We start from the raw sequence: 25003 nt of genomic DNA, 5'->3' as shown, positions 1-25003 counted from the left end.
GTAAAATGACACAAATACATGAGGCTATATAATGGAATCAAATACTGACATGGGCGCAGGTGGGGAATTCCAAATGCTTTCTTATCATTCATGTTGACATTGTGATGGTTAAAATAGACACTAGATGAATAATTCATGGTAAGATGAAAAGTGGGGGCTGATGTGGCTCTGATAAATTGACTGTCCTGGAAGATATTTAGTTTACGCTGCTTTCCTAAGGTGTGGATGATGTGCTGTTGACAGACAGTATACTCCACCTTTCTGAGGCTAAGCTGTTTACAGTGGGAGTTCATATTTAATCATTTTTATAGAAGTATGCAATTTGTGACAGAATGTTAGATTTTTTGTCGTCCTATTAACATTTATTATGATTAAAAACTGCTTACGAAAGAACATTTCCAGCCGGTAGTTGCTGTTGTCTCTCATAGTATAGCAGCTGTTGCACATCCCTGCTGAATGCAGGAGATGAGTGGCACAACAGATTGATTTAACTAGCAACGGAGTGCACAGCACTGACTGCAAATACTCACACACACACACCCACACACCAACACACACACACACACACACACACACACACACACACACACACACACACACACACACACACACACACACACACACACACACACCACAACACACACACACACACACACACACACACACACACACACACACACACACACACACACACACACACACACACACTGTGACTTATTGAGTTGTCAGATGGGAGAAGGCAGACCATACTGTTTATGTCACACCCCAGTGGCCCACAGAGAACTGACGAAGAGAACTGACCGGCTAGCATGCCCATGTAGTAAACTCACACACATACAATATATGTAAACACACAGTACTGTAACATATGTGTGTTGAATGAGACATCTGTGCATTCCAAAAACCTGCAAGCTCTGAATAGCAAATATATGATTTACTAACATTGACTCAACTGGTCTCAGACAACCCTTAACAACCTCCATGTAATGCTGAACGAAGCATCTGTCTTTGTGGGTCTCTTAGTGCCTGATGTTTGTTCTGTTTAGTATCCAAATAGTAGAGTTGGTAAAACATCCAATTTCTTGTTGTGCATTGCGGTATAAAGATGTTTTTTTTTATAAAGATGTGTGTGTGTGTGTGTGTGTGTGTGTGTGTGTGTGACTAGCTGTCACTCATATGGCGAGGGGTTGAAGCTCATTGGTTGAACTCAAATTGCTAGGGGGCTGGCCTGCGTGGGATAAAATGTAGGGAAAATGGTGCAGCACAGCTTTCAGAAGAACAGTTGCATTCAAACTAAGGATTTCGTGGATAATTGAGGTAAGACAGTAATTCTGCTCATAGATTATGCATGGGTGAACTACACAACCCACCCCCCCACAGAAAATACTTAGTAGTGGCAAAGTTCTGGAGCATGTCTTTAATTGGATACCACCAGCTTGTGGGCAACCTTTTAGTGCTTCTAACCAGCTTCTAACACCCGTAACTAATCGTGTGTTTGAACAACAGACCTCAGGAATTTGTTCTGAATCCGACCATATCAGTCATTTTCCTGTGCGGTCTATGGGGGCTGAGCTAAAGCGATGTTAGTGAGAGAAGAGACTATGCTGAAAACGGTTCTTCTCACGATAACCTGAAAAGGGTTTGCGCTACAAACTATTATGAGCTACAAACCATCCTGAAAGTCTGAGACTCTCACGAACATGTAGTCTGTTTTGCTGTACAATGCTTACAAGCTGCACAGGACTCGTTAGAAGGTAAGGGTTTTTATATATGTAGAAGATCATACAGACATATTAGATTGTGATCGTTGTTGATGTTTTCCTTAGCATTCTTATATCTCAAAGACAGAGTTCTAACACTTATGCCGGTCTTACACTACACGACTTTCAAAATCCTAACATCGGCGAAATAGGTAGTCCATCTAATGCTTTGAAGGTTAGCAGTAAAACCTTGAAATCACCCCTAGCCTTAACAGAAAGCCAGTGAAGAGATGCTAGCACTGGTAATATGACTGAAGTAGGCCTAATCACAGATGACGATGAGACAGCCAATAGCAAGGAGGTCAGAGACCTGGCAGTGTGATGCCAGGACAACAACCTCTCCCTCAACATCAGTAAGACAAAGGAGCTGATCATGGACTACAGGAAAAAGAGGGCCAAGCATGCCCCCATTCACATCGACAGGGCCGCAGGTCAAGAGCTTCAAGATCCTCGCATTCCAAATCACTAAGGATCTATCATGGTCGAAACACACCAACACAGTCGCAAATAGTGTACGACAACTCCTCTTCACCCTTAGGAGGCTGAAAGAATTTGGCATGGGCCCTCAGATCCTCAAAAAGTTCTACAGCTGCGTCATCAACAGCATTTTGACACCTATATGTGTGCCAGTGCGAGGGGGGGCATTGAGGAGGGAGAGACAGCTATAGGTAGCCTATAATTAATAAGAGACAACAGACTAACTACATAGCCAATTGAAAACATATTCTGTAGCCTGGCTAGCTATCTCGGTAGTTAACTATTCAGCTATTAGCATGTATTCATGTCATAATTTCACATCTGATGTCCTAAAAGACGTTTCACCTGCACTCATTACCGCAAATGTCCGCAGTTTGATGAATGGGTACGTTATTTGTTGTAAACCACCTCTGAAGTGCTCACATAGATTTGACACTGTTGGAGAGCTGGGAATCCCCTTTATTCAACATTGACCAATGTTGAATTCTGACAACATAAAAAATGATTGACAAATAACTCACATACTGTCTTTAGATCTCTTCTGGAACCTGAATATTTTAGCCTCACAAGGTTAAAGATAAACATGTCTTTGTTAGTTATCTTGCTTTGAAGTAGCCTACCTTAGCCACCTAATCCCTGATTCATTCAATGAGGGAATTATTTTATAAAGACTTTTTTTTCACCTTTATTTAACCATGCAGGCAAGTTGAGAACATCTCATTTACATAACATATCATTTACAATTGCGACCTGGCCAAGATAAAGCAAAGCAGTTCGACACATACAACAACACAGAGTTACACATGGAGTAAAACAAACATACAGTCAATAATACAGTGGAAAAATAAGTCTATATACAATGTGAGCAAATGAGGTGAGATAAGGGAGGTAAAGGCAAAAAAAGGCCATGGTGGCGAAGTAAATACAATATAGCAAGTAAAATACTGGAATGGTAGATTTGCAGTGGAAGAATGTGCCAAGTAGAGATAGAAATAATGGGGTGCGAAGGAGCAAAATAAATAAATAAATAAATACAGTAGGGGGAGAGGTAGTTGTTTGGGCTAAATTATAGATGGGCTATGTACAGGTGCAGTAATCTGTGAGCTGCTCTGACAGCTGGTGCTTAAAGCTAGTGAGGGAGATAAGTGTTTCCAGTTTCAGAGATTTTTGTAGTTCGTTCCAGTCATTGGCAGCAGAGAACTAGAAGGAGAGGCAGCCAAAGGAAGAGTTGGTTTTGGGGGTGACCAGAGAGATATACCTGCTGGAGTGCGTGCTACAGGTAGGTGCTGCTATGGTGACCAGCGAGATGAGATAAGGGGGACTTTACCTAGCAGGGTCTTGTAGATGACCTGGAGCCAGTGGGTTTTGGCGACGAGTATGAAGCGAGGGCCAGCCAACGAGAGCATACTGGTCGCAGTGGTGGGTAGTATATGGGTCTTTGGTGACAAAACGGATGGCACTGTGATAGACTGCATCCAATTTATTGAGTAGGGTATTGGAGGCTATTTTGTAAATGACATCAACGAGGTCGAGGATCGGTAGGATGGTCAGTTTTACAAGGGTATGTTTGGCAGCATGAGTGAAGGATGCTTTGTTGCGAAATAGGAAGCCAATTCTAGATTTAACTTTGGATTGGAGATGTTTGATGTGAGTCTGGAAGGAGAGTTTACAGTCTAACCAGACACCTAGGTATTTGTAGTTGTCCACATATTCTAAGTCAGAACCGTCCAGAGTAGTGATGCTGGATGGGCTGGCAGGTGCGGGCAGCGATCGGTTGAAGAGCATCCATTTAGTTTTACTTGTATTTAAGAGCAATTGGAGGCCACGGAAGGAGAGTTTTATGGCATTGAAGATCGTCTGGAGGGTTGTTAACACAGTGTCCAAAGAAGGGCCAGAAGTACACCGAATGGTGTCGTCTGCGTAGAGGTGGATCAGAGACTCACCAGCAGCAAGAGCGACATCATTGATGTATACAGAGAAGAGAGTCGATCCAAGAATTGAACCCTTGAACATAAAAAGTATTTGGTTGTAATTGTAATGTTGCAATATTTTATAGGCTACTAAGGGTGGCCAACCATCCCCCCAGGAGAGCCTTAAAGGGGCAGTATTGTATTTTGAGACAGGCTTGAATTTGCAGAGAAGCGAATAGGCAGAGGATAGCCTATAGTCTGCTTCTATGGTAATAATAGTGAACATTTTAGCATGTAAATCTTGGTAGGGCAAACGCATGCCAGCGAAGCCACAACACTAAACAATGTATTTCATGCTCTATGACGGTGACAAATGGTGCCCACAAACTGTTAGTGCCTACATGAAGCTTTCCCGACAGCAGACCTTTCCTTTTAGTACCATGGAGTGAATTCTTACCTCCGCTACACCTGGCTATCAGTGGAGCCTCATCTAGCAGCAAAGCAGTTCATTCAGCATACTTTTCTGCCTTTTAAAAACCATAGCTGATATTGCTGAAATATGGTTTCCACTGACTCATTGTGGATTTGTGTAACTCGATAAGAACTGCATTCTCCTTCAGTAATAACGAACGCCAACATGAGTTTTGACTTCTGGACCACACACAAACATTATTACATTTATGTTCAGTAAATTCATCATGTTTGTTCTTATATCATTACCACTTAGCTCTAAGTATAAGCAAGTGCAAGCAAACGATCTTCGATGAAGTAGGCCTATTTGTTCAGCATTTTCGAAATGGACAGCGACAGAAATTCAGATAAATGTTAGTTCAGATCATTTCAGCAAGATGTTGAGACCTTAACTTTACTCTTCTTTAAGTCACAGAGAGAGAGAGAGAAAGAGAGAGATGTGGACTCGACAGCCTGCCATTTGAAGTATTTTACTATGTGGTCTAAAAAGGAAGGAAAATACAATAACAAGGATCCACTTTTATAAACAATATACCGACACACAAACAGCGCATTGTGCAAACTAAACAACGCTTGCAATATGAACTGGAATTACAAGGGTCTATTACTGAACTTTTTGTTTAACAAAAAATTGGAATAGACATTCACTGGCAAACATGGTTACAGACCCCAAAACATTATATAGTATCCCATCTTCTGAAAGAAAGCACATGAACTAATTATAATACACAAAGTAAGCAAAACAATGAAATACATCATTCTACCATTCCCTAAAATGAAGAATAAGATACGAATGAGATAGACCTACTGTATATAAGAAATATAACAATGGAGATGTACAAACTAACTATGGCATAACGGAACGACGAGTGGATAAGAGGCAAGCCGTCATTTCGATTAAGACATGAGCGAGCTGAGAAGGACGTAGCCTATATGCCTATTCGTTAACCATTTTTGGTATGGACAGCGACATAATTCAGAACATGGGCCGTTCTTACAGTGTTCTCCCTGTATATCAAGTCAGAACAGTAGGATAAATAACGGTGACACATAAGCAGACAATGAAAGCTCTTACAATATTTGATGATGATGTTTCTCTAAAACAGGCTATAGGCTACATGCACACCACCAAGTCAGAACAGTAGGGGAAGGGGTAGAGGGACCAAATTCTTAGGGTGAGACACATAGGCTACTAACAGCTTACTACACAACATACACGTACTACACAACATACACGTACTACACAACATACTCGTACTACACAACATACACGTGCTACACAACATGCACTTACTACACAACATACACATACTACATAACATGCACGTACTACACAACATAGCTTACACTTAGTGTTACTTTCTCAGCTACAGTATACCTATCTCCCTGGCATATTACATCACATATGCAGCAGCAAGACATATTTTTGGACTCACCGTTGTTGTGCAGGAAGGTGGCGCAGCAGTTCTTCTTGTGGCCAAACCTTCTTGTGGCCATATTTCTTTTTCATCAATGTCTAGAATTCTCTGGATAAATTCATGCTGGATTGAAAGCATGGCCAATGCATTCAACCTTTTCTGGCCCATGGTGTTGTGTGTAAATGTAAAAAAAAACATTTTTTTAAGGGTGTTTGTTTTGGATTATGCTTGATGTACACTTAAAGGCGTTGGTTGTCATAATGCCTTTGTGGCCTGTAATCACCTTCATGCATGGTCGCAAAAACGCACCTTAAAATGCCTGGGCAGGAGTCGACCAACTCGTCATGGCCTCGCAGTGCTGTCTCACAATTGCCACACAATATGCTATAATTCTGGCAAGCACTTACCTATTCTCCATTTGTTGGTTGTGAAGGTCATGGCTCATCTACAGTATATGTGGTGTCTAGTTGAGCTACAATGTTTGATTTCCCCAGTATAATGCCTTTGTAGCCTGCAATCTCCTTCACGCATGGTCTCAAAAATACATCTGAAAATGCCTGGGCAGGAGTCAGCCGACTCGTCACGGCCCTGCAGTGCTGTCTCACAATTACCACACAATTTAATGAATGCTATAATTCTGGCAAGCACGTACCTATTCTCCTCCGTTTGTTGGTTGTGAAGGTCATGGCTCGTCTACAGTATATGCAGTGTCTGGTGAGCCACAATGTTTAATTTCCCCCAGTAACAGCATTGTCTACAGGTGATGCACAATTGTCATGTTTTGAGACCCTTTCAGACAGATGTTTTAAATCCTTAAACCCAGACTTGGACCACACACCCTCTCCATTGAATAGCAGACAGGGGAAGCAAAATTGGTTTGCGACTCTCGCAGTTAGCCACTGCTGTCTTCCGTGATTGGCACAAGGTTCTGATTTACGACTTGTTGTGTAATGTTTATGTCCAATGGCCGATGAGCACCAAGACGTTTTATCTCTAATTTCTCTTCATATGACAAGGATTTAAAAAATATTTGACAATAGATTGTCGACGTGGTTCATGATAATGACTGCTTATCTAGCTAGCTAGCTTGCTAGCTAAGATTTTGAAAGCATGATGTTAACCTGATCAGTTCAATCAAAGCTACAAGAAATATAACGTGATTTGCCATATTTTTATCTGTGGCCAATGACCTTGAGCCTTCTTGGAGGGGCACTTCTACTGTAAATCTATAGCAGCACCCAAGGGTGGTCTTGAACTGCCTAGCTCTCCCGTAGATTGTATGGTGACGTAGTGTCCCGAAGAGTGACAGAACCTTGTGCCAATCACGGTTCAACCAGAGAATATTAACAATGCCTACACTCTATGCTTTCGCTTGCTGCCCCTCCACCACATAAAAAACTGAGCTAGTCTGGAGATGCGTTACTCAAAGAAAGAGACCAAATTTGTATGCTTCTTTATAAAGTCAAGGATTTATTTACATTTTTTTTAAACTGGTGGGGCTCAAAACAGGTGGGGGGGGCTCTGCTGTCCCCTGATGCCAAACTTACTCTGTCTCCCTCCCTTCTGCGTTGCCTCATTCCACCCACATTGTGCGTGTTGGATAGGCTTGACCAAGGGAACAGTGAAACATGGCCTCTTGCAGGCAGCACCTAGCCTGGTGTTGGACGATGCAGATGGGTGTCAGCAGAGTAATGGAGGGAAACAGAGTGCTATCCCTGTCCTCTCCACCGGCCCGTGCTGCATCCTGGAGCTAGGCAGACCGGAGAGAGGCGAGCAGAGAGAGAGGGGAGCAAGAGACGCCCAGGCGCATGCAGGGGACTGCCGGCTGGGGACTTCCACTGTTGCTCAGCGTCCAACTTATTGGATTTCCTCTGAAGATGTTTGTTTCCTTCACTATCTCACTGAGGGACAGTGCTCAATTTCTAGTTATCTCATCATTATTTATTGAGGGAATCGCCAAGGAGGCCAAGTGTGGCTTCTGCAAGCAATCAGTGAGGAGGGATAGGGGGTAGGAGAGGGGGTTGGCTGGTGGTGGGGGAGGCCTGATGTTATTCCTCTGCACCCATTAAAAGAACCATGATGAGCTGAAATGGTGTTAGAATTGAGAATGGACTGCACTAGCAGCTTTTTGATTGCAGTGTCCATTTTGCTATGGTCAGCTCCATTTTGTTTCCGACTTAGGCAATAAAGAGGAACTTACAACTTTCATTATAGATGCTGACAGCTTTGTGAAGTAGCATATTGTGTCTACCATGCAGTATTAGAGAGTAACTTATTGTTCATGAAGTATTGTCAGTTTTAAACATTTAAAAACATATACATGACGTTTCCTCTGTACATATTGTTGTGGGTATTGTATTTTCTTTATTCATTTGTTACTATGCATTATTTGATATTCAGGACATTCAATCTGGCACGTAGCTCAATAAGTTCATAGAAAATCTATTCCACAATGGATTGGAGCCCGCAAGTATGGATATACATAATAAGCCTCCACCTTTCATTTCTGTGAAATTTCAGCTCACAGCTTTGCTTTGTTGAGAGCAACACACGATTGCTGCATTCTATTCTGTGAGTCTCAGATTGGCCCTTGACTTCACTCACTATTTGGGTGCTGATTCCCAATAGTACAGAGTGTGATACTGCATTCATTAGAGTTCCTTTGTGAGATGGAGATGTACAAGGAGAGCTCGAAAAGGACATATGAAACATTTCTTTTCACAGCTGTCCACTCTGTCTGTATGCTGTTTTTTGGTGAATCAGCTGAGCTTCTTTCAATTATGTAAGTATAGCATTTTCAAGAGTCCAGTGTGTATTGTTGAGGCATGAAGGCCACAGAATTGTTTTAACTTTTCATGTTTCATAAGAACTTTAGAATAGTTGTAATAGCAATCACTTTCAGCACCATGGCAATCCCACTCTCTCCCTCACACTGTACTAGTACGTCATTGGCAGTAAGGCTAAGGTGTAACACCTCATGAGTCTCTCAGGAGTTGTTTTCATATTCATAGTCTATTTGTATGTTATGAGTATTCAGCTGTGCACTGGACTACCTCCCTAGCTGAAACATACATGAAACGCACGTTTTCTATAATTGTGTTATAAATGCAATATGCCAGTTTAAAAGTTTTGAAAAGTTGAAAAGCTACAGTATTTGAAACAGAATATCCACATGGGGTGTTAGATGACCAACATTAGAGGAACTCTGATGGGCCTACAGAGCTGCAGGAAGTTCCTCAACTACAGATACAGGAAATGTAAAACTTGTAGTGTATTCAAGAAAGGCTTCTGAAGTTTGTAATTTTGACTTGATTTTCCAATACGAAAACATATCAACCCCTACAGAAATGTCCAGTCATTATAATCCACAGAGTAATTCACATTTCCTTTTGCTGCAGGATTATTTTCCTGCTGTAACAAACTGGTTCAAATTAAGATCCTACATCTGTAACTGGATGCAAGGCCAGTATTTGCCTCCTCTGGGAGAAACAGAGAGAGAGACAGACAGAGAGGCCTTGGAACGTACCTCTATAGTGTATTAAGCATCTCTAAAATGTGTGCGAGGCGAAAGCCACATTAGATGAACATGTTTACCTGTAATATTAGCTTAATTAATTCAAATTGATCATTCAGCGGGTACGGCATTCAGTGGGTTTGCTTCATCTTAAGCTTTCAAGTTTAACATGATGTTCCACTCTCTTTTTCATATGGTCCTGTCACATTAGGCTTATCTGTCGGGCTTCACTGTTCTACATCCAAAGGGAGCCTGATGCCCACATGAACATCCAAGAGAACAAACCAGCTGGTCAAGAGACCTCAAATTTCTAGAAAGTAACACGCAGCCATGCATTCTGAGTGAGCATTAGCCCTGGAGTGCATCCCCAATCCTGTAGAGAGTGGAAGCACACCATACCATCTGTGCTGCTGTCTTATTACGGATCCCCTGCTCCAATCATTGTTCCTGTCACATGCTAATAAGATTTCACATCAAAGTATTCCTTTTGACTGGCCAGTGAGGATCTTGTCATTGCATATGTGTCTGGTGATATAATATGTTTCTTACTGCTGTTGTGGTAGTGGGCAGCTGCTATACTAGACAGTGTCTCAAGGCACAAAGGATCAGTAAAATAGGGTTATTATGGTCAAAACTCACTATAATCTGACAACAAAGTCTCACCAATGCCACTACATTATCAGTCTCCTATAGACATATCCTGTTTGCTGCTTTCTCTACAGTCTCTCACTTCTGCAGGTCTTTGGGCTGAGTCTGGACCCTCCCTTGTTTGAGAATCAGCCTTATTTATTTATTTTTGTACCTTTTACCCCTTTTTTCTCTCTCCAATTTCGTGATATCCAATTGGTAGTTACAGTCTTGGCCCAATGCTGCAACTCCTGTACAAACTCGGGAGAGGCAAAGGTCGAGAGCCATGCGTCCTCCGAAACACAACCCCACAAAGCCACACTGCTTCTTGACACACTACTCGCTTAACCCGGAATCCAATGTGTCGGAGGAAACACTGTACAGCTGGCGACCAAAGTCAGCGTGTATGCACCCGTCCGCCACAAGGAGTCACTAGAGCGCGATGGGACAAGGACATCCCGTCCGGCCAAACCCTCCCCTAACCCGGACGGCGCTGGGCCAATTGTGTGCCGCAGTGATGCAGTGCCTTAGACTACCGCGCCACTCGGGAGGCAAATCAGCCTTATTTAAAGGGAAATTTAACAAAAAAATATGTTGGTATTTTTTTCATTAGTCCATTGTTGATACAGTCCCAAAATGTTTTGCATGTCAGCAGTCAAGTGTTGGACGGTGTTGGAATGTGTGCGGTATTGGGAAGGTGTGTGGTGTTGGGAATGTGTGCGGTATTGGGAAGGTGTGTGGTGTTGGGAAGGTTTGTGGTGTTGGGAAGGTGTGTGGTGTTGGGAGGTTTGTGGTTTTGGGAAGGTTTGTGGTGTTGGGCGGGTGTGTGGTGTTGGGAAGGTGTGTGGTGTTGGACGGTGTTAGAAGGTGTGTGGTGTTGGAAGGTGTGGGGTGTTGCGACGGTGTGTGGTGTTGGAAAGTGTGTGGTGTTGGACGGTGTTGGAATGTGTGCAGTATTCGGAAGGTTTGTGGTGTTGGGGAGGGTTGTGGTGTTGGGGCAGTTGGTGGTGGTTGGGAATGTGGTTTGATGGGTTTGGAAGATTGTGTGAGTTGTGTGTTGGAAGATTGTGGGTTAGTGTGTGGTTTGGGGAGTGTGTGTGTTGGGAAGGTGTGTGGTGTTGGAAGGTGTGTATTGGTGTTGGGAGGTTTGTGTGTGTGGGAGGTTGTGTGGGTTGTGTGTGGACGGTTTGTGGTGTTGGGAAGGTTTTGGTGTTGGGAAGTGTGTGTGTGAGAAGGTGTGTGTGGTGTTTGGAAGGTTTGTGGTGTTGGAAGGTGTTGTGGTGTTGGGAAGATGTGTGGTGTTGGAAGCGTGTGTGGTGTTGGGAGGTTTGTCGTGGTTGGAAGCTTTGTGGTGTTGGAAGATGTTGTGGTTGGAAGGCTGTGTGTGGTGTTGGAAGGTTTGTGGTGTTGGGAAGGTTTGTGGTGTTGGGGAAGTGTGTGGTGTTGGAAAGGTGTGTGGTGTTGGAAGGCTTTTGGTGTTGGGAAGGTTTGTGGTGTTGGGAAGATGTGTGGTGTTGGAAGGTGTGTGGTGTTGGGAAGGTTTGTGGTGTTGGGAAGGTTTGTGGTGTTGGGAAGATGTGTGGTGTTGGAAGGTGTGTGGTGTTGGGAAGGTTTGGGGTGTTGGGAAGATGTGTGGTGTTGGAAAGGTGTGGGGTGTTGGAAGGTTTTTGGTGTTGGGAAGATGTGTGGTGTTGGAAAGGTGTGGGGTGTTGGAAGGTTTTTGGTGTTGGGAGGGTGTGAGAGGACATGGGTGGTTGTTCCTGACTGCACTACACTGCCTCAGCCTTATTCATAATGTAAAGAAAGGGAATATTTTCAGTTTCTTGCCCTCATTTTCCCCTTTTAAACAACACTGCTCTATGTGCAGTGAATGCACTAAAGACAGAGCTTTTCAATTGCAGATTTTCCCTTTGAACGTAATCACTTTTTCTTTTGTGCCAATGACATTGGCTACTGTAATTTGCTGCAGTCACTGAACATCTTTCATTCTGGCCTTTATGGATTCAGAAATTTTCGACACGGACCCAAAGTTTATTTCTCTCAATTTTTTTGCACACATTTCTTTACATCCCTGTTTGTGAGTAGTTCTCCTTTGCCAATATAAACCATCCACCTGATAGGTGTGGCATATCAAGAAGCTGATTAAAGAGCATGATCATTACACAGGTGCACCATGTGCTGGGGACAATAAAAGGCCACTCTAAAATGTGCAGTTTTGTCACACAACACAATGCCACAGATGTCTCAAGTTTTTAGGGAGTGTGCAATTGTGATGCTGACTGCAGGAATGTCCAAAGGATATGTTGCCAGATAATTGAATGTTCATTTATCTACCATAAGCCACCTCCAACGTCGTTTTAGAGAATTTGGCAGTACATCCAACCAGCCTCACAACCGCAGACCACGTGTAACCACGCCAGCCCAGGATGTCCACATCCAGCTTCTTCCCCTGCGGCATGGTCTGAGGGGGAGAGGGGTTTTGCAGAGTATTTATGTCTTTAACCATTACTGGAGGAAAAGAGGGAGGGTGAGAGCCTTAAATGACAAGTTAGCTTTTTCTGAATCAAATCTAAAAATTGGATGTAAATGGCATGTTATAGAAGTGTCCAGCTCCTTTATTCAGAACGTTATCCACAACACTATACTACATTTTGTTGGACTCGAGCGTTACTTTTCCGGTTTTGTTTTATTTTGTTCCCATTGTGGTGATGTGAGAAACGAGAAAGCATGCACTTGCTCGCACACGTAAAAGTATCTATCGAGTCCAACAAAATGAAATATAATGTTGCAGATGAAGATCAGAATCACATAATGTCATGTGTACAACATCTAAAGACCTTCATCACTATACTGAGAGTGTTGCTGTTTCTTAAGTGACTTATTTGGTTGTTTTTGGAGCCTTAGTTCATGTTTTTTGCATGCCCTGGCACTGCAGAATGGTAATTAATGTTTTGTTGATCTACTTCAGTAATATGTTGAAGCAAAACAAACATTTCGATTTTACCTTAATTAAACAATGTTATTTTTTCCATAGTATGTTCATAACATGATGCTGTTTTTGTTGAGCTAAAAAGCAGCAGTTACACACAAAAAGAGAGAAAAACATACACTAATTTTCCTCTCCTTGGAGGATGTATATCTGTCAGTCACATAATTGGCTCTGAACTTGACAGAGTTAGAGTAATTATTTTATACAGGGATTTTTCTGCTATTGAAATCCTTGGATGGGACGCCTAAGAGTTTTTTTGGGTTGCCTAAGTCCAAAAGGTAAAAAATATATATTTATGCAGTACCAGTCAAAAGTTTGGACACACCTACTGATTCGTGTCACGGATCCCCCCCCAGTACTGCTGCTCATTCTGTTCACCAGTTCCGGAGGTCTACGTTACCGGCTTTCTAGGCTTCACTGAATGGGATTCATTATCATCAACCCCGGACTGTCTTGTCTGATTACACACACCTGGTTCCCATTTCCCCTGATTAGTATGTTATACATGTGCCCTCTGTCTTTGTCGGTTATTGTTCCCATGTCTGGTGGTCGTGTGAGTACCTATGCGTTGGTGCAGCTGTTATGCTGCGTGTTTGTTTTGGGTGTATTAAAAACCCCTCTTGTGTATTCCTGTGTCTCCAAATCCTTTATACCAGTGTGACAATTCAATTGTTTCTTTATTTTTAGTATTTTCTACATTGTATAATAGTGAAGACATCAAAACTATGAAATGGCACATATGGAATCATGTAGTAACCAAAAAAGTGTTAAACAAATCAAAATATATTTTATATTTGCGATTCTTCAAAGTAATCACCCTTAGACTTGATGACAGCTTTGCATACTCTTGGCATTCTCTCAACTGACTTCACCTGGAATGCTTTTCCAACAGTCTGGAATGAGTTCCCACATATGCAGAGCACTTGTGGGCTGCTTTTCCTTCACTCTCTGGTCCAACTCATCCCAAACCATCTCATTTGGGTTAGGGTCAGGTGATTGTGGAGGCCAGGTCATCTGATGCAGCACTCCATCAGTCTCCTTCTTGGTCAAATAGCCCTTACACAGCCTGGAGGTGTTGAAAAAAATTATAGTCCCACTAAGCGCAAACCAGATGGGATGGCGTATCGCTACAGAATGCTGTGGTAGCCATGCTGGTTAAGTGTGCCTTATTCTAAATAAATCAGTGTCACCAACAAAGCACCATCACACCACCTCCATGCTTCACAGTAGGAACCACAAATGCGGCGAGCATCCATTCACCTACTCTGCATCTCACAAAGACAGTGGTTGGAACCAAAAATCTCAAATATCACACCAAAGAACAGATTTCCACAGGTCTAATATCCATTGCTCATGTTTCTTGGCCCAAGCAAGTCTCTTCTTATTGGTGTCCTTTTAGTAGTGGTTTCTTTGCAGCAATTTGACCATGAAGGCCTAATTCATTCAGTCTCCTCTGAACATTTGATGTTGATGTCTGTTACTTGAACTCTGTGAAGCATTTATTTGGGCTGCAATTTCTGAGGCTGGAACCTCTAATGAACGTATCCTCTGCAGTAGAGGTAACTCTGGGTCTTCCTTTCCTGTGGTGGTCTTCATGAGAGCCAGGTTCATCGTAGCGCTTGATGGTTTTTGCGACTGCACTTGAAGAAACTTTGAAAGTTCTTGAAATGTTCTGGATTGACTGACCATCTTAAAGTCTGATGGACTGTCATTTCTCTTTGCTTATTTGAGCTGTTCTTGCCAGCCATAATATTGACTTGGTCTTTTCCCAAATATGGCTATCTTCTGTATACCAACCCTACCTTATCACAACACAACTGATTGGCTTATACGCATTAAGAAGGAAAGAAATGTAACTTTTAACAAGGCACACCTGTTAATTGAAATGCATTCCAGGTGACTACCTCATGAAGCTGGGGGAGAGAATGCAAATGGTGTGCAAAGCTGTCATGAAGGCAAAGGGTGGCTACTTTGAAGAATCTCAAATATAAAGTATATTTTGATTTTAACCCTTTTTTTTTGTTACTACATGATTGCATGTAGTTTGATGTCTTTACTATTATTTTTAAAATAAAGAACTCCTGGAATGAGTATGTCAACTTTTGACTGGTACTGTATATACAGTATATATATATTTTTGAGATGGAAAAACACACACAAATTACTAAAACCAGATATAGAAAAGATAATGGATCTATATATTTTTCTATAATATAATCTTTGACAACTAACAATCACCAAAATAAAAGCTACACAGTCTGGGGGAATTGAAAATGGATTTAGTATACATTTTGCTATTGTGTTTGAGCAAATGAACACAGGATTAGCCATGATGAAATGCGTAGAGTTGCACGAAATTGGCTTAACTGCAAAATGTTCTCATCTCCATGGCAGAATATGTAGAATCACATGAAATTTGCTTTAAAACTGCAAACATTTAACACAACTCCATGAACACGCCCCCTGCCATGCCCACAACCTAAGCCCCTTTTTGATCAAGAAAAAACCCTGTTATAGGAATCAAATAAAAGACATGAGACACATATTGAGAAAACTGAATTTGAAACCATCTGATCCTGTTTTCTGTATTTCTATAGTGAAGACGTCATGGTCTGTTTGGCCTCAGCTATTTGAAGCAGGTTCAGATGGATGCATTCAATGATTCAATACCTGAAAGATCTGTTTGATATAACCACATGTTTAACCAACCCATGCTGCACTGCTATCTATCACTCTCTCGTCCTGAGCCTATGTGTGTGTTGTTTCTACTTCCCTAGGGTCAAGTTGAAAGAGGGCATGGCGTTTCTGGGTGCCCGGCCCAGCAACCCCACCCTGTGGATGGTGAGCCAGGATGTGAGGAGCGAGGGGCACAGGGTGGTCACCCTCCATTGCCGCAGGAAAGAGTCCAGCTACGGACAAAGGTCAGTTAGCAAAACTGGATCTCCCCACTGTGTCCTGTTGGACATCACTGGTATACTGTACGCACAACCATCTACGACCTTCACACAACAATCTACAACCTTCCCCTGAAGGACCGCTGCCTGCCTGATAACTCTTGACTCCAATATCACAGTGTTGGCTGGAGTGAAGCATAATCTCTGTGGTTGTTCTTCCAGCAAGGAAGAGGTTAACAGCCCATCTCCAGCTCTCTTTTGATTAGCATATTCATTTCCCCAACTGAAATAGCCTTAAAGTTGTTTTGGTCATTTCCTATCTGTATTACGTACTTAAATTAATCTAGTAAATAGGAAACGGATTCCCGGGATGCGAAAAAGTTTGCTGCTTGTGTTAATTAAGTTCTGATCCAGGCCCGTTGTGTGTCCTAATGGTTTTCTTCCATGGATCAGGAAGTTGGGTTAATAGATCTTACTTTCTAGTGACAGGTGTAATTTTACGGATTAGAGAATGATTGGGAGGTTGGAAAGCTCTGCGTATTAAGTCCATCAGCATCATTCCACTGACTACTTACTTTTAAAGAAAATACAAGACTTAAGTTTGACTCTGTGAAATTCAATTCAAAAGTATGCCCTGAGGGTGTTTGAGTTTAGCCTTTTAACTGTACTTGTGTAATTCTGTTTCATTTTGTACTGTTCTTTTTTGAAAGTGTTGTATAAAACAATTCCTAAAAATTTTATATTAGGCCAGTAACCCTTGGTTACTTTGGTTAGTTCAATGTAGAGCTCAAAAGAGGTGAAGTGTGATCGCTATTCCAACCTCGAGGAGTCTAGAAACTTTCAATGTTCAGGCTTGTTTGATAATCATCTTGGGAGTTACCCCTACATGGTCCTAAGAAGTACTACAACACTGACTAGCAAGCTTCGTGTACACATATGTCAATCTCATTCCACGGAGGGCTGAGTGTCTGAGGGTTTTTGCTCCTCCCTTGTACTTGATTGATGAATTTAGGTCAATAATTAGTAAAGAACTCCCCTCACCTGGTTGTGTAGGTCTTAATTGAAAGGAAAAAACTAAAACCCGCAGCGCAGTGAGAACACTCAGCGTTCTGTCTCCGCAACACCACCATGGGCTGAGTCTCTCTCACATGAGTGCGGAGTTAAATCTGTTTTTATTGATTTAAGTGAGGGAGTCAGAGACAAGAGCGAGCATATTCTGTCTAATCCCTGGCTATCCTGTCGGGCTGTGTCGGATGGACTACTTCTCCCTAATCCCCCAGCTGTCCATGTCACTCCATAAAGAATCCCTAAGAAGCCCCGCCGTGGCTTTAATATACAACAATGATACATGTTTCTGTATTGTCCCTCAACCCCTCCACCCCCCTGCCCACTCCCAGTCTTTTCACTGGAGCCCCTTTGGAGGGATTAGACAAAGCCATCTGATTTTTTGAGCTGTCATCCAATTTCTCAGGCTCACACTGACTAATGTTTCTTCTCCGTTTCTCCCTGTTCTTTCTTTTCCTCCATCCACAATGAGTGGATGTGAGTACTGCAGGTCAATCTCCAGCTCTTTTACCAGTGGGAATTTGATTACCCACGTTATTACCTGTTTACTAGCACCTTTAACCTTGTGTTTATGATGTATTTTTATGCCCAGCAGCAGCAGGCATATTGTTGTTGACTCTTTTCTATGGTGTTTTAAAGGGAATATTATATGTGAGTTTAAGGAGTCACAAAATCAGGAATGGTGACAATTTCATTTCACATTTAGATTGATTGAAACTAATATAATGAGTCAATGATTGAATACTACATTTCTGAAGTAAATAATTGAACATTTTTTAATCTATGAACTGAGGTCAAATGGAGTTGTGCTAATTTCTGCACCAGGTAGCCTAGCCACATCCGGCTCTACTGTATGTGGAAGTTGTAGTGTATATAGACCTAGGTGCTGTCTGGTAGGCTGACAGCTTTTGTATTTCCAAAGACACCACAGCTGTAAAACTTATACTTCTCCTTCAATGGGATGTTCTCAAAACCGGAATGATTGGTTTTGAAATGTAAAACGTGTAGCGTATTTGAGGTTTTAAAAGGCTTCTGAGGTTTGTAACTTCTACTTTACAATCTCAGACTTGATGTATCAACCCATACAAAAGTCTCCATTAATTAGAACCCACATAATAATTTAGTTTCCTAATAATTTCCTATTTCTGCAGGATTATCTTCCTTCTGTAGCAAACAAACTCAAATTAAGATCCTATATCTGTACATTAATTTGTTCTAATGAACAGAATCGGACTTCATTCGCCAAGACACAACTGCTAACTCAACATAATAATGTGCCAACTTCTACCACCTTTGGTGGTAAGGGTAGGAAACAACACATCCGCCACGCTGATCCTCAACACGCGGGCCCCTCAGTCCCCTCCTGTACCCCCTCCTGTACTCCCTGCTCACTCATGACTGCACGGCCAGACACGACTCCAACACCATCTTTAAGTGTCATGTTTTGTCTTTGATCATCATGTCTTGTCCCTGTGCTTCCCTCTGCTGGTCTTATTAGGTTCTTTCCCTCTTTCTATCCCTCTCTCTCCTCCTCCCTCTCTCCCTCTCCCGCTCTCTCTCTCTATCGTTCCGTTCCTGCTCCCAGCTGTTTCTCTTTCTCTAACGACTCATTGTACTCTTTCAACTGTCCTATTTTTGCCCTCTGATTAGGTCCCTATGTTCTCCCTTGTTTTCCGTCTGTCTCTTCGTCGGATTCTTGTTTGATGTTTGCTGTTCTGTGTCTTGTTCCGCCCTGTCGTGTTTTTGCCTTCTTCAGATGCTGCGTGTGAGCAGGTGTCTATGTCAGCTACGGCCTGTGCCTTCCTGAAGCGACTGCGTCTGGTGGTTCGCGTCTCCAGTCGTTCTCTCTACTGAGAGAGGATTCAGTTTTCCTGTTTGGATTTACCTTTGATAATATTCAGGGAGATCATGTGTTTGTTTAAGACTGGAATAAAGACTCTGTTTCTATTACGTCGCTTTTTGGGTCCTCATTCACCAGCATAAACAGAAGAAGTCGACCAAGAATGGACCACCGCGACTACGGAGTTCTCGACACTTGCCGTGAGATCTCAGGGAGCAATGCTCGGCAGACCACGAGAGGGAATTGTTGCTGCTCGTCATGCCGTTGAGAACCCTGGCCGAGCCTCCGTCTCTGATCTCTCAGGACGTTGTCAGAGTTCTGTCGTCTCGTGCCACCAGCTACTTTCTGGGTCTTACCGAGTCCTCCGGAACCTAGGGTAATACCCCCATGTTACTCTCCTGGGCAAGCCACTGAGTGTGGCGCTCCTTTCTCACCCAGTGTTGTATGTGTTTCTCTCTTCCAGCCCAACACATATCAACAGAGAGAGAGCTGATTCGCTTACGTCATATTCACTCTTACTGGTCGGCTCGACCGGAGGGGGCCAGTATCTGGGAGGCAAGGGCTGAGTGTTCGTAACGTTTATCAGAACTGTTAAAGAGGCAGATGATACGGGTTTTTTGATCGTGTCAGGGTTTTTTGAGGAGGCTTCCAGGGCAGCCCTGGGCTGTCTAATGTCAAGGTGATCGATCCATAAACGGATTACTTCTAGAGGGGTTTCGCACTTCCTTGCTGCATCCAGTGGACTGGGAACGAGCCGGGTGCTCGCGTCTCGTTTCTGGAGGGACTCCACGCTGGGTTAGGGATGAGATTCCTCTATCTCTCCCGGGAGGTTTTTCCAGCGTGGACTCTTTGATGCACTCGCCAATCTCGCATAGAACGACCGGGTAAGAATCTGTCGTCACCGACGCTCGTCGGAAGAGAGCTCGCGTTAACGGTGTTTTCCCTCTCCGCATTCGCAACCATCTCCTCCCATCGGCTCAGAGAACTGAGCGCATGCAGCTGGGGGTTTGCATCTCGACTAAGGAGAGGGAATCGGAGAATCACAACCGCTTTGCCTCTATTGCGGTTCTGCTGGACATTTTGTCATGTCATGTCCAGTAAAAGCAGAGCTCATCAGTAAGCGGAGGGCTACTGGTGAGGCGTAACTACTCAGTTTCTCCATCAAGATCCTGTACTCACTTGTGGTCCATCTACGTTGGACCGGTTCGGCTGCTTCCTGCCGAGTGTGCCTTGATAGACTCTGGGGCTGAGGGTTGTTTTATGGACGAAGCATGGGCTCGGAACATGAATTCCTCTCAGACAGTTAGGGAGCCCACGCCCATGTTACGCTCTTAGATGTGTAGTTCTCCCAGTATCAGATGTGAGAACAACACTTCTAACTTCACTCACAGTATCTGGTAACCACAGTGAGACCATTTCTTTTTGATTTTTCGTTTCACCTTTTACACCTGTTGTTTGGGTCATCCTGGCTAGTTGTCATAAATCCTTCTATTTAATTGGTCTAGTAATTCTATCCTATCCTGGAACGTTTCTTGTCATGTTGAAGTGTTTAATGTCTGCTATGACTCCTGTTTCTTCTGTCCCTCTACTCAGAGGAACCTGGGTGATTTGACACGGAAGTGCCGGAGGAATACTCATGATCTACGCACGGTCTTCAGTCGGTCCAGAGCAACTCTCTTCCTCCTCACGGTCGTATGATTGTTGTATTGTCTCCTTCCGGGGACACTCCCCTGCGGGTGACTATACTCTCTGTCGGCTCCCGAACGTAAGGCTCTCGAGGATTATCTGTCTGTTTCTCTCGACGCCGGTACCGTGGTGCCTTCTTCCTCTCCGCCGGAGCGGGTTTTTCTTTGTTAAGAAGAAGGACGGTACTCTGCGCCCCTGCGTGGATTATCGAGGGGCTGACTGACATACGGTTAAGAATCGTTATCGCTTCCCCTTATGTCGTCAGCCTTCGAGATTCTGCAGGGAGCCAGGTTTTTTACTAAGTTGGACCTTCGTAACGCTTACCATCTCGTACGCATCAGAGAGGGGGACGAGTGGAAAACGGCGTTTAACACTCCGTTAGGGCATTTTGAATACCGGGTTCTGCCGTTCGTTCTCGCTAATGCTCCAGCTGTCTTTCAGGCATTAGTTAATGATGTACTGAGAGACATGCTGAACATTTTGTTTTCGTTTACCTTGACGATACCTGATTTTTTCACCGTCACTCGAGATTCATGTTCAGCACGTTCGACGTGTACTCCAGCGCCTTTTAGAGAATTGTCTCTACGTGAAGGCTGAGAAGTGCGCCTTTCATGTCTCCTCTGTATTTCTCGGTTCTGTTATTTCCGCTGAAGGCATTCAGATGGATCCCGCTAAGGTCCTATGGCTGTACGCGGATTGGCTCGTTTCTCAAGTAGCGTGGAGTTGCAGCTTTCTCGGTTTCGCTATTTCTATCGGCGTTTCATTCGTATTTCGGTCAAGTGGCCCCTCTCCAGCTCTGACTTGTCAAGACTTGCTTTAAGTGGTCCGGTTCCGCCCAGGGAGCTTTTGATTTCCTCAAGAAGCGTTTTCACTCCGCCCCTATCCTTGTTACTCCTGACGTCACTAAACAATTCATTGTCGAGGTTGACGCTTCAGAGGTGGGCGTGGAGCCATTCTGTCCCAGCGCTTCCAGTCTCGACGATAAGGTCCATCCTTGCGCTTACTTTTCTCATCGCCTGTCGCATCGGAACGCAACTATGATGTGGGTAACCGCGAACTGCTCGCCATCGCTTAGCCATAGGCGAATGGCGACAGTGGTTGGAGGGGGCGACCGTCCTTTTGTCGTTTGGACTGACCATAAGAACTTGAGTACATCCGTTCTGCCAACGACTTAATGCACGTCAGCTCGTTGGGCGTGTGTTTTTCGCTCGTTTCGGTTCGTGATTTCCTATCGCCGGGAAATAAGACACCAAGCCTGATGCCTTATCCCGTCTCTTTAGTTCTTCTGTGGCTTCTACCGACCCGAGGGATTCTCCCTGAAGGGCGTGTTGTCGGGTTGACTGTCTGGGGAATTGAGAGACAGGTAAGAGCACCAACTACTCACTACTGCGTCGCGCGCGCTGTTGTCCTAGTAACCTTCTGTTCGTTCCTGTCTCTACTCGTCTGGCTGTTCTTCAGTGGGGCTCATTCTGCCAAGTTAGCTGGCCACCCGGCGTTCGGGGTACGCTTGCTTCTATTCGCCAGCGGTTTTTGTGGCCTACTCAGGAGCGGGACACGCGCCTGTTGGTCGTGCGTGCTTTGTCGGTACTGCGCGCCAGACTAAGTCAGGTAATCTCTCTCTGCGTCGCTTCAGACGGCTTCCCATTCCTTCTCGACATGGTCTACATCGCCTTAGACTTTATTACCGGTCTGCCTTCGTCTGCGGGGAAGATGTGATTCTTACGGTTATCGATAGGTTCTCTAAGGCGGCACATTTCATTCCCCTCGCTAAGCTTCCTTCCGCTAAGGAGACGGCACAAATCATCATTGAGAATGTGTTCAGAATTCATGGTCTCCCGTTAGACGCCGTTTCAGACAGAGGCCCGCAATTCACGTCACAGTTTTGGAGGGAGTTCTGTCGTTTGATTGGTGCTTCCGTCAGTCTCTCTCCGGGTTTCATGCCCCAGTCTAACGGTCAAGCAGAAAGGGCCAATCAGTCGATTGGTCGCATATTACGCAGCCTTTCGTTTCGAAACCCTGCTCTTGGGCGAAACAGCTCCCTGGGCTGAGTAGCTCACAACTCCTTCCTTCGTCTGCTACGGGGCTATCTCCGTTTCAGAGTAGTCTTGGGTACCAGCCTCCTCTGTTCTCGTCCAGCTCGCCGAGTCCAAGCGTTCCCTCCGCTCAGGCTTTTGTCCAACGTTGTGAGCGCACCTGGAGGAGGGTCAGGTCTGCACTTTGCGTTACAGGGCGCAGACTGTGAGAGCCGCCAATAACGTAGGATTAGAGTCCTAGGTATTGTCGCGTCAGAGAGTGTGGCTTTCCACTCGTAACCTTCCCCTTACGACAGCTTCTCGCAAGTTGACTCCGCGGTTCATTGGTCCGTTCCGTGTCTCTCAGGTCGTCAATCCTGTCGCTGTGCGACTGCTTCTTCCGCGACATCTTCGTCGCGTCCACCTGTCTTCCATGTCTCTTGTGTCAAGCCTTTTTTTCGCGCCCCCGTTCGTCTTCCCTCCCCCCCCGTCCTTGTCGAGGGCGCACCTATTTACAAGGTACGGAAGATCATGGACATGCGTTCTCGGGGACGTGGTCACCAGTACTTTAGTGGATTGGGAGGGTTACGGTCCTGAGAGAGGAGTTGGGTTCCATCTCGGGACGTGCTGGACCGTTCGTTGATTGATGATTCCTTCGTTGCCGCCAGGGTTCCTCCTCGAGTGCCGGAGGCGCTCGGTGAGTGGGGGGTACTGTCATGTTTTGTCTTTGATCATCATGTCTTGTCCCTGTGCTTCCCTCTGCTGGTCTTATTAGGTTCTTTCCCTCTTTCTATCCCTCTCTCTCCTCCTCCCTCTCCCCTCTCCCGCTCTCTCTCTCTATCGTTCCGTTCCTGCTCCCAGCTGTTTCTCTTTCTCCTAACGACCTCATTTACTCTTCACACCTGTCCCCTATTTTGCCCTCTGATTAGAGTCCCTATTTCTCCTCTGTTTTCCGCTTCTGTCCTTGTCGGATTCTTGTTTGATGTTTGCTGTTCTGTGTCCTTGTTCCGCCTGTCGTTTTTTGCCTTCTTCAGATGCTGCGTGTGAGCAGGTGTCTATGTCAGCTACGGCCTGTGCCTTCCTGAAGCGACCTGCAGTCTGTGGTCGCGTCTCCAGTCGTTCCTCTCTATCGACGAGAGGATTTCAGTTTCCTGTTTTGGATTTACTTTGATAATATCCAGGAGAATCATTGTTTGTTTAAGACTGGAATAAAGACTCTGTTTCTATTACGTCGCTTTTGGTCCTCATTCACCAGCATAACATTAAGATTGCTGATGACACAAAAAGAGGACCGAGCATGCCCCCTTCTCATCGACGGGGCTGTAGTAGAGCAAGTTGAGAGCTTCAAGTCCTTGGCGTCCACATCCCCAACAAACTAACATGGTCTAAGCACACCAAGGCAGTCGGAAGAGGGCACAACAAAACCTATTTGGAGACTGAAAAGATTTGGCATGGGTCCTCAGATCTCAAAAGGTTCTACAGCTGCACCATCGAGAGCATCCTGACGGGTTGCATCACTGCCTGGTATGGCAACTGCTCGGCCTCTGACCGCAAGGCTCTACAGAGGGTAGTGCGCAGGCCCAGTAATCACATGGCCAAGCTTCCTACTATCCATGACCCTATACATGCCTCTATACCATGCGGCGTCAGAGGAAGGCCCTAAAAATTGTCGAAGACTCCAACCACCCTAGTCATAGACTGTTCTCTCTTCTACCGCACGGCAAGCGGTACCGGAGTGCCAAGTCTAGGTCCAAGAGGCATCTAAACAGCTTCTAACCCCAAGCCATAAGACTCCTGACATCTATCAAATGGCTACCCAGACTATTTGCATTGCCCCCCCCCCCCCCCTTCTACGCTGCTGCTACTCTCTCTTATTATTTATGCATAGTCACTTTAACAACTCTTACCTACATGTACTATTCTTCATTACCTCGACTAACCGGTGCCCCCCGCAAATTGACTCCCTGTATATAGCCTCGCTATTGTTATTTTACTGCTGCTCTTGAATTATTTGTTACTTTTATTTCTTACTTTTTAGGGGGTATTTTCTTAACTGCATTGTTGGTTAAGGGCTTGTAAGTAAGCATTTCACTGTAAGGTCTAACCCTGTTGTATTCGGCACATGTGACAAATTCGATTCGATTTTATTATGAGAAAACGCACAATTTGATAGAGTGGGCTTTTTCAGTTGCAGATTTTTTTTCTAATTCAGTACATGTCACAGAAATACCAGAATAAGCTCCTATAGAAACGCACAGAACCGTTACATGTACCTGATATCAGCTAAAAGAGCACTCTTGGAGATTGGATATTCACCGCCAGCGCCATTAAAGACCAGAA

The 25003-nt window shown here is 44.3% G+C and overlaps 1 protein-coding gene across 1 annotated transcript in view; it reads left to right on the top strand.

Annotated features, from left to right (window-relative positions):
* LOC111957357 (transmembrane protein 132D-like) overlaps window positions 1–25003 on the top strand; it is a 204107-nt gene that overhangs the window by 47395 nt on the left and 131709 nt on the right. The window contains exon 2 of the mRNA XM_023978126.2: window positions 15944–16087. Within this exon, the coding sequence (XP_023833894.2) occupies window positions 15944–16087 (144 nt within the window). The remainder of the gene's footprint in view (window positions 1–15943; window positions 16088–25003) is intronic.

This window comes from Salvelinus sp. IW2-2015, linkage group LG33, assembly GCF_002910315.2.
Source record: "Salvelinus sp. IW2-2015 linkage group LG33, ASM291031v2, whole genome shotgun sequence".
NCBI lineage: Eukaryota > Metazoa > Chordata > Actinopteri > Salmoniformes > Salmonidae > Salvelinus > Salvelinus sp. IW2-2015.
This window is presented reverse-complemented; position numbering and strand designations above follow the sequence as displayed.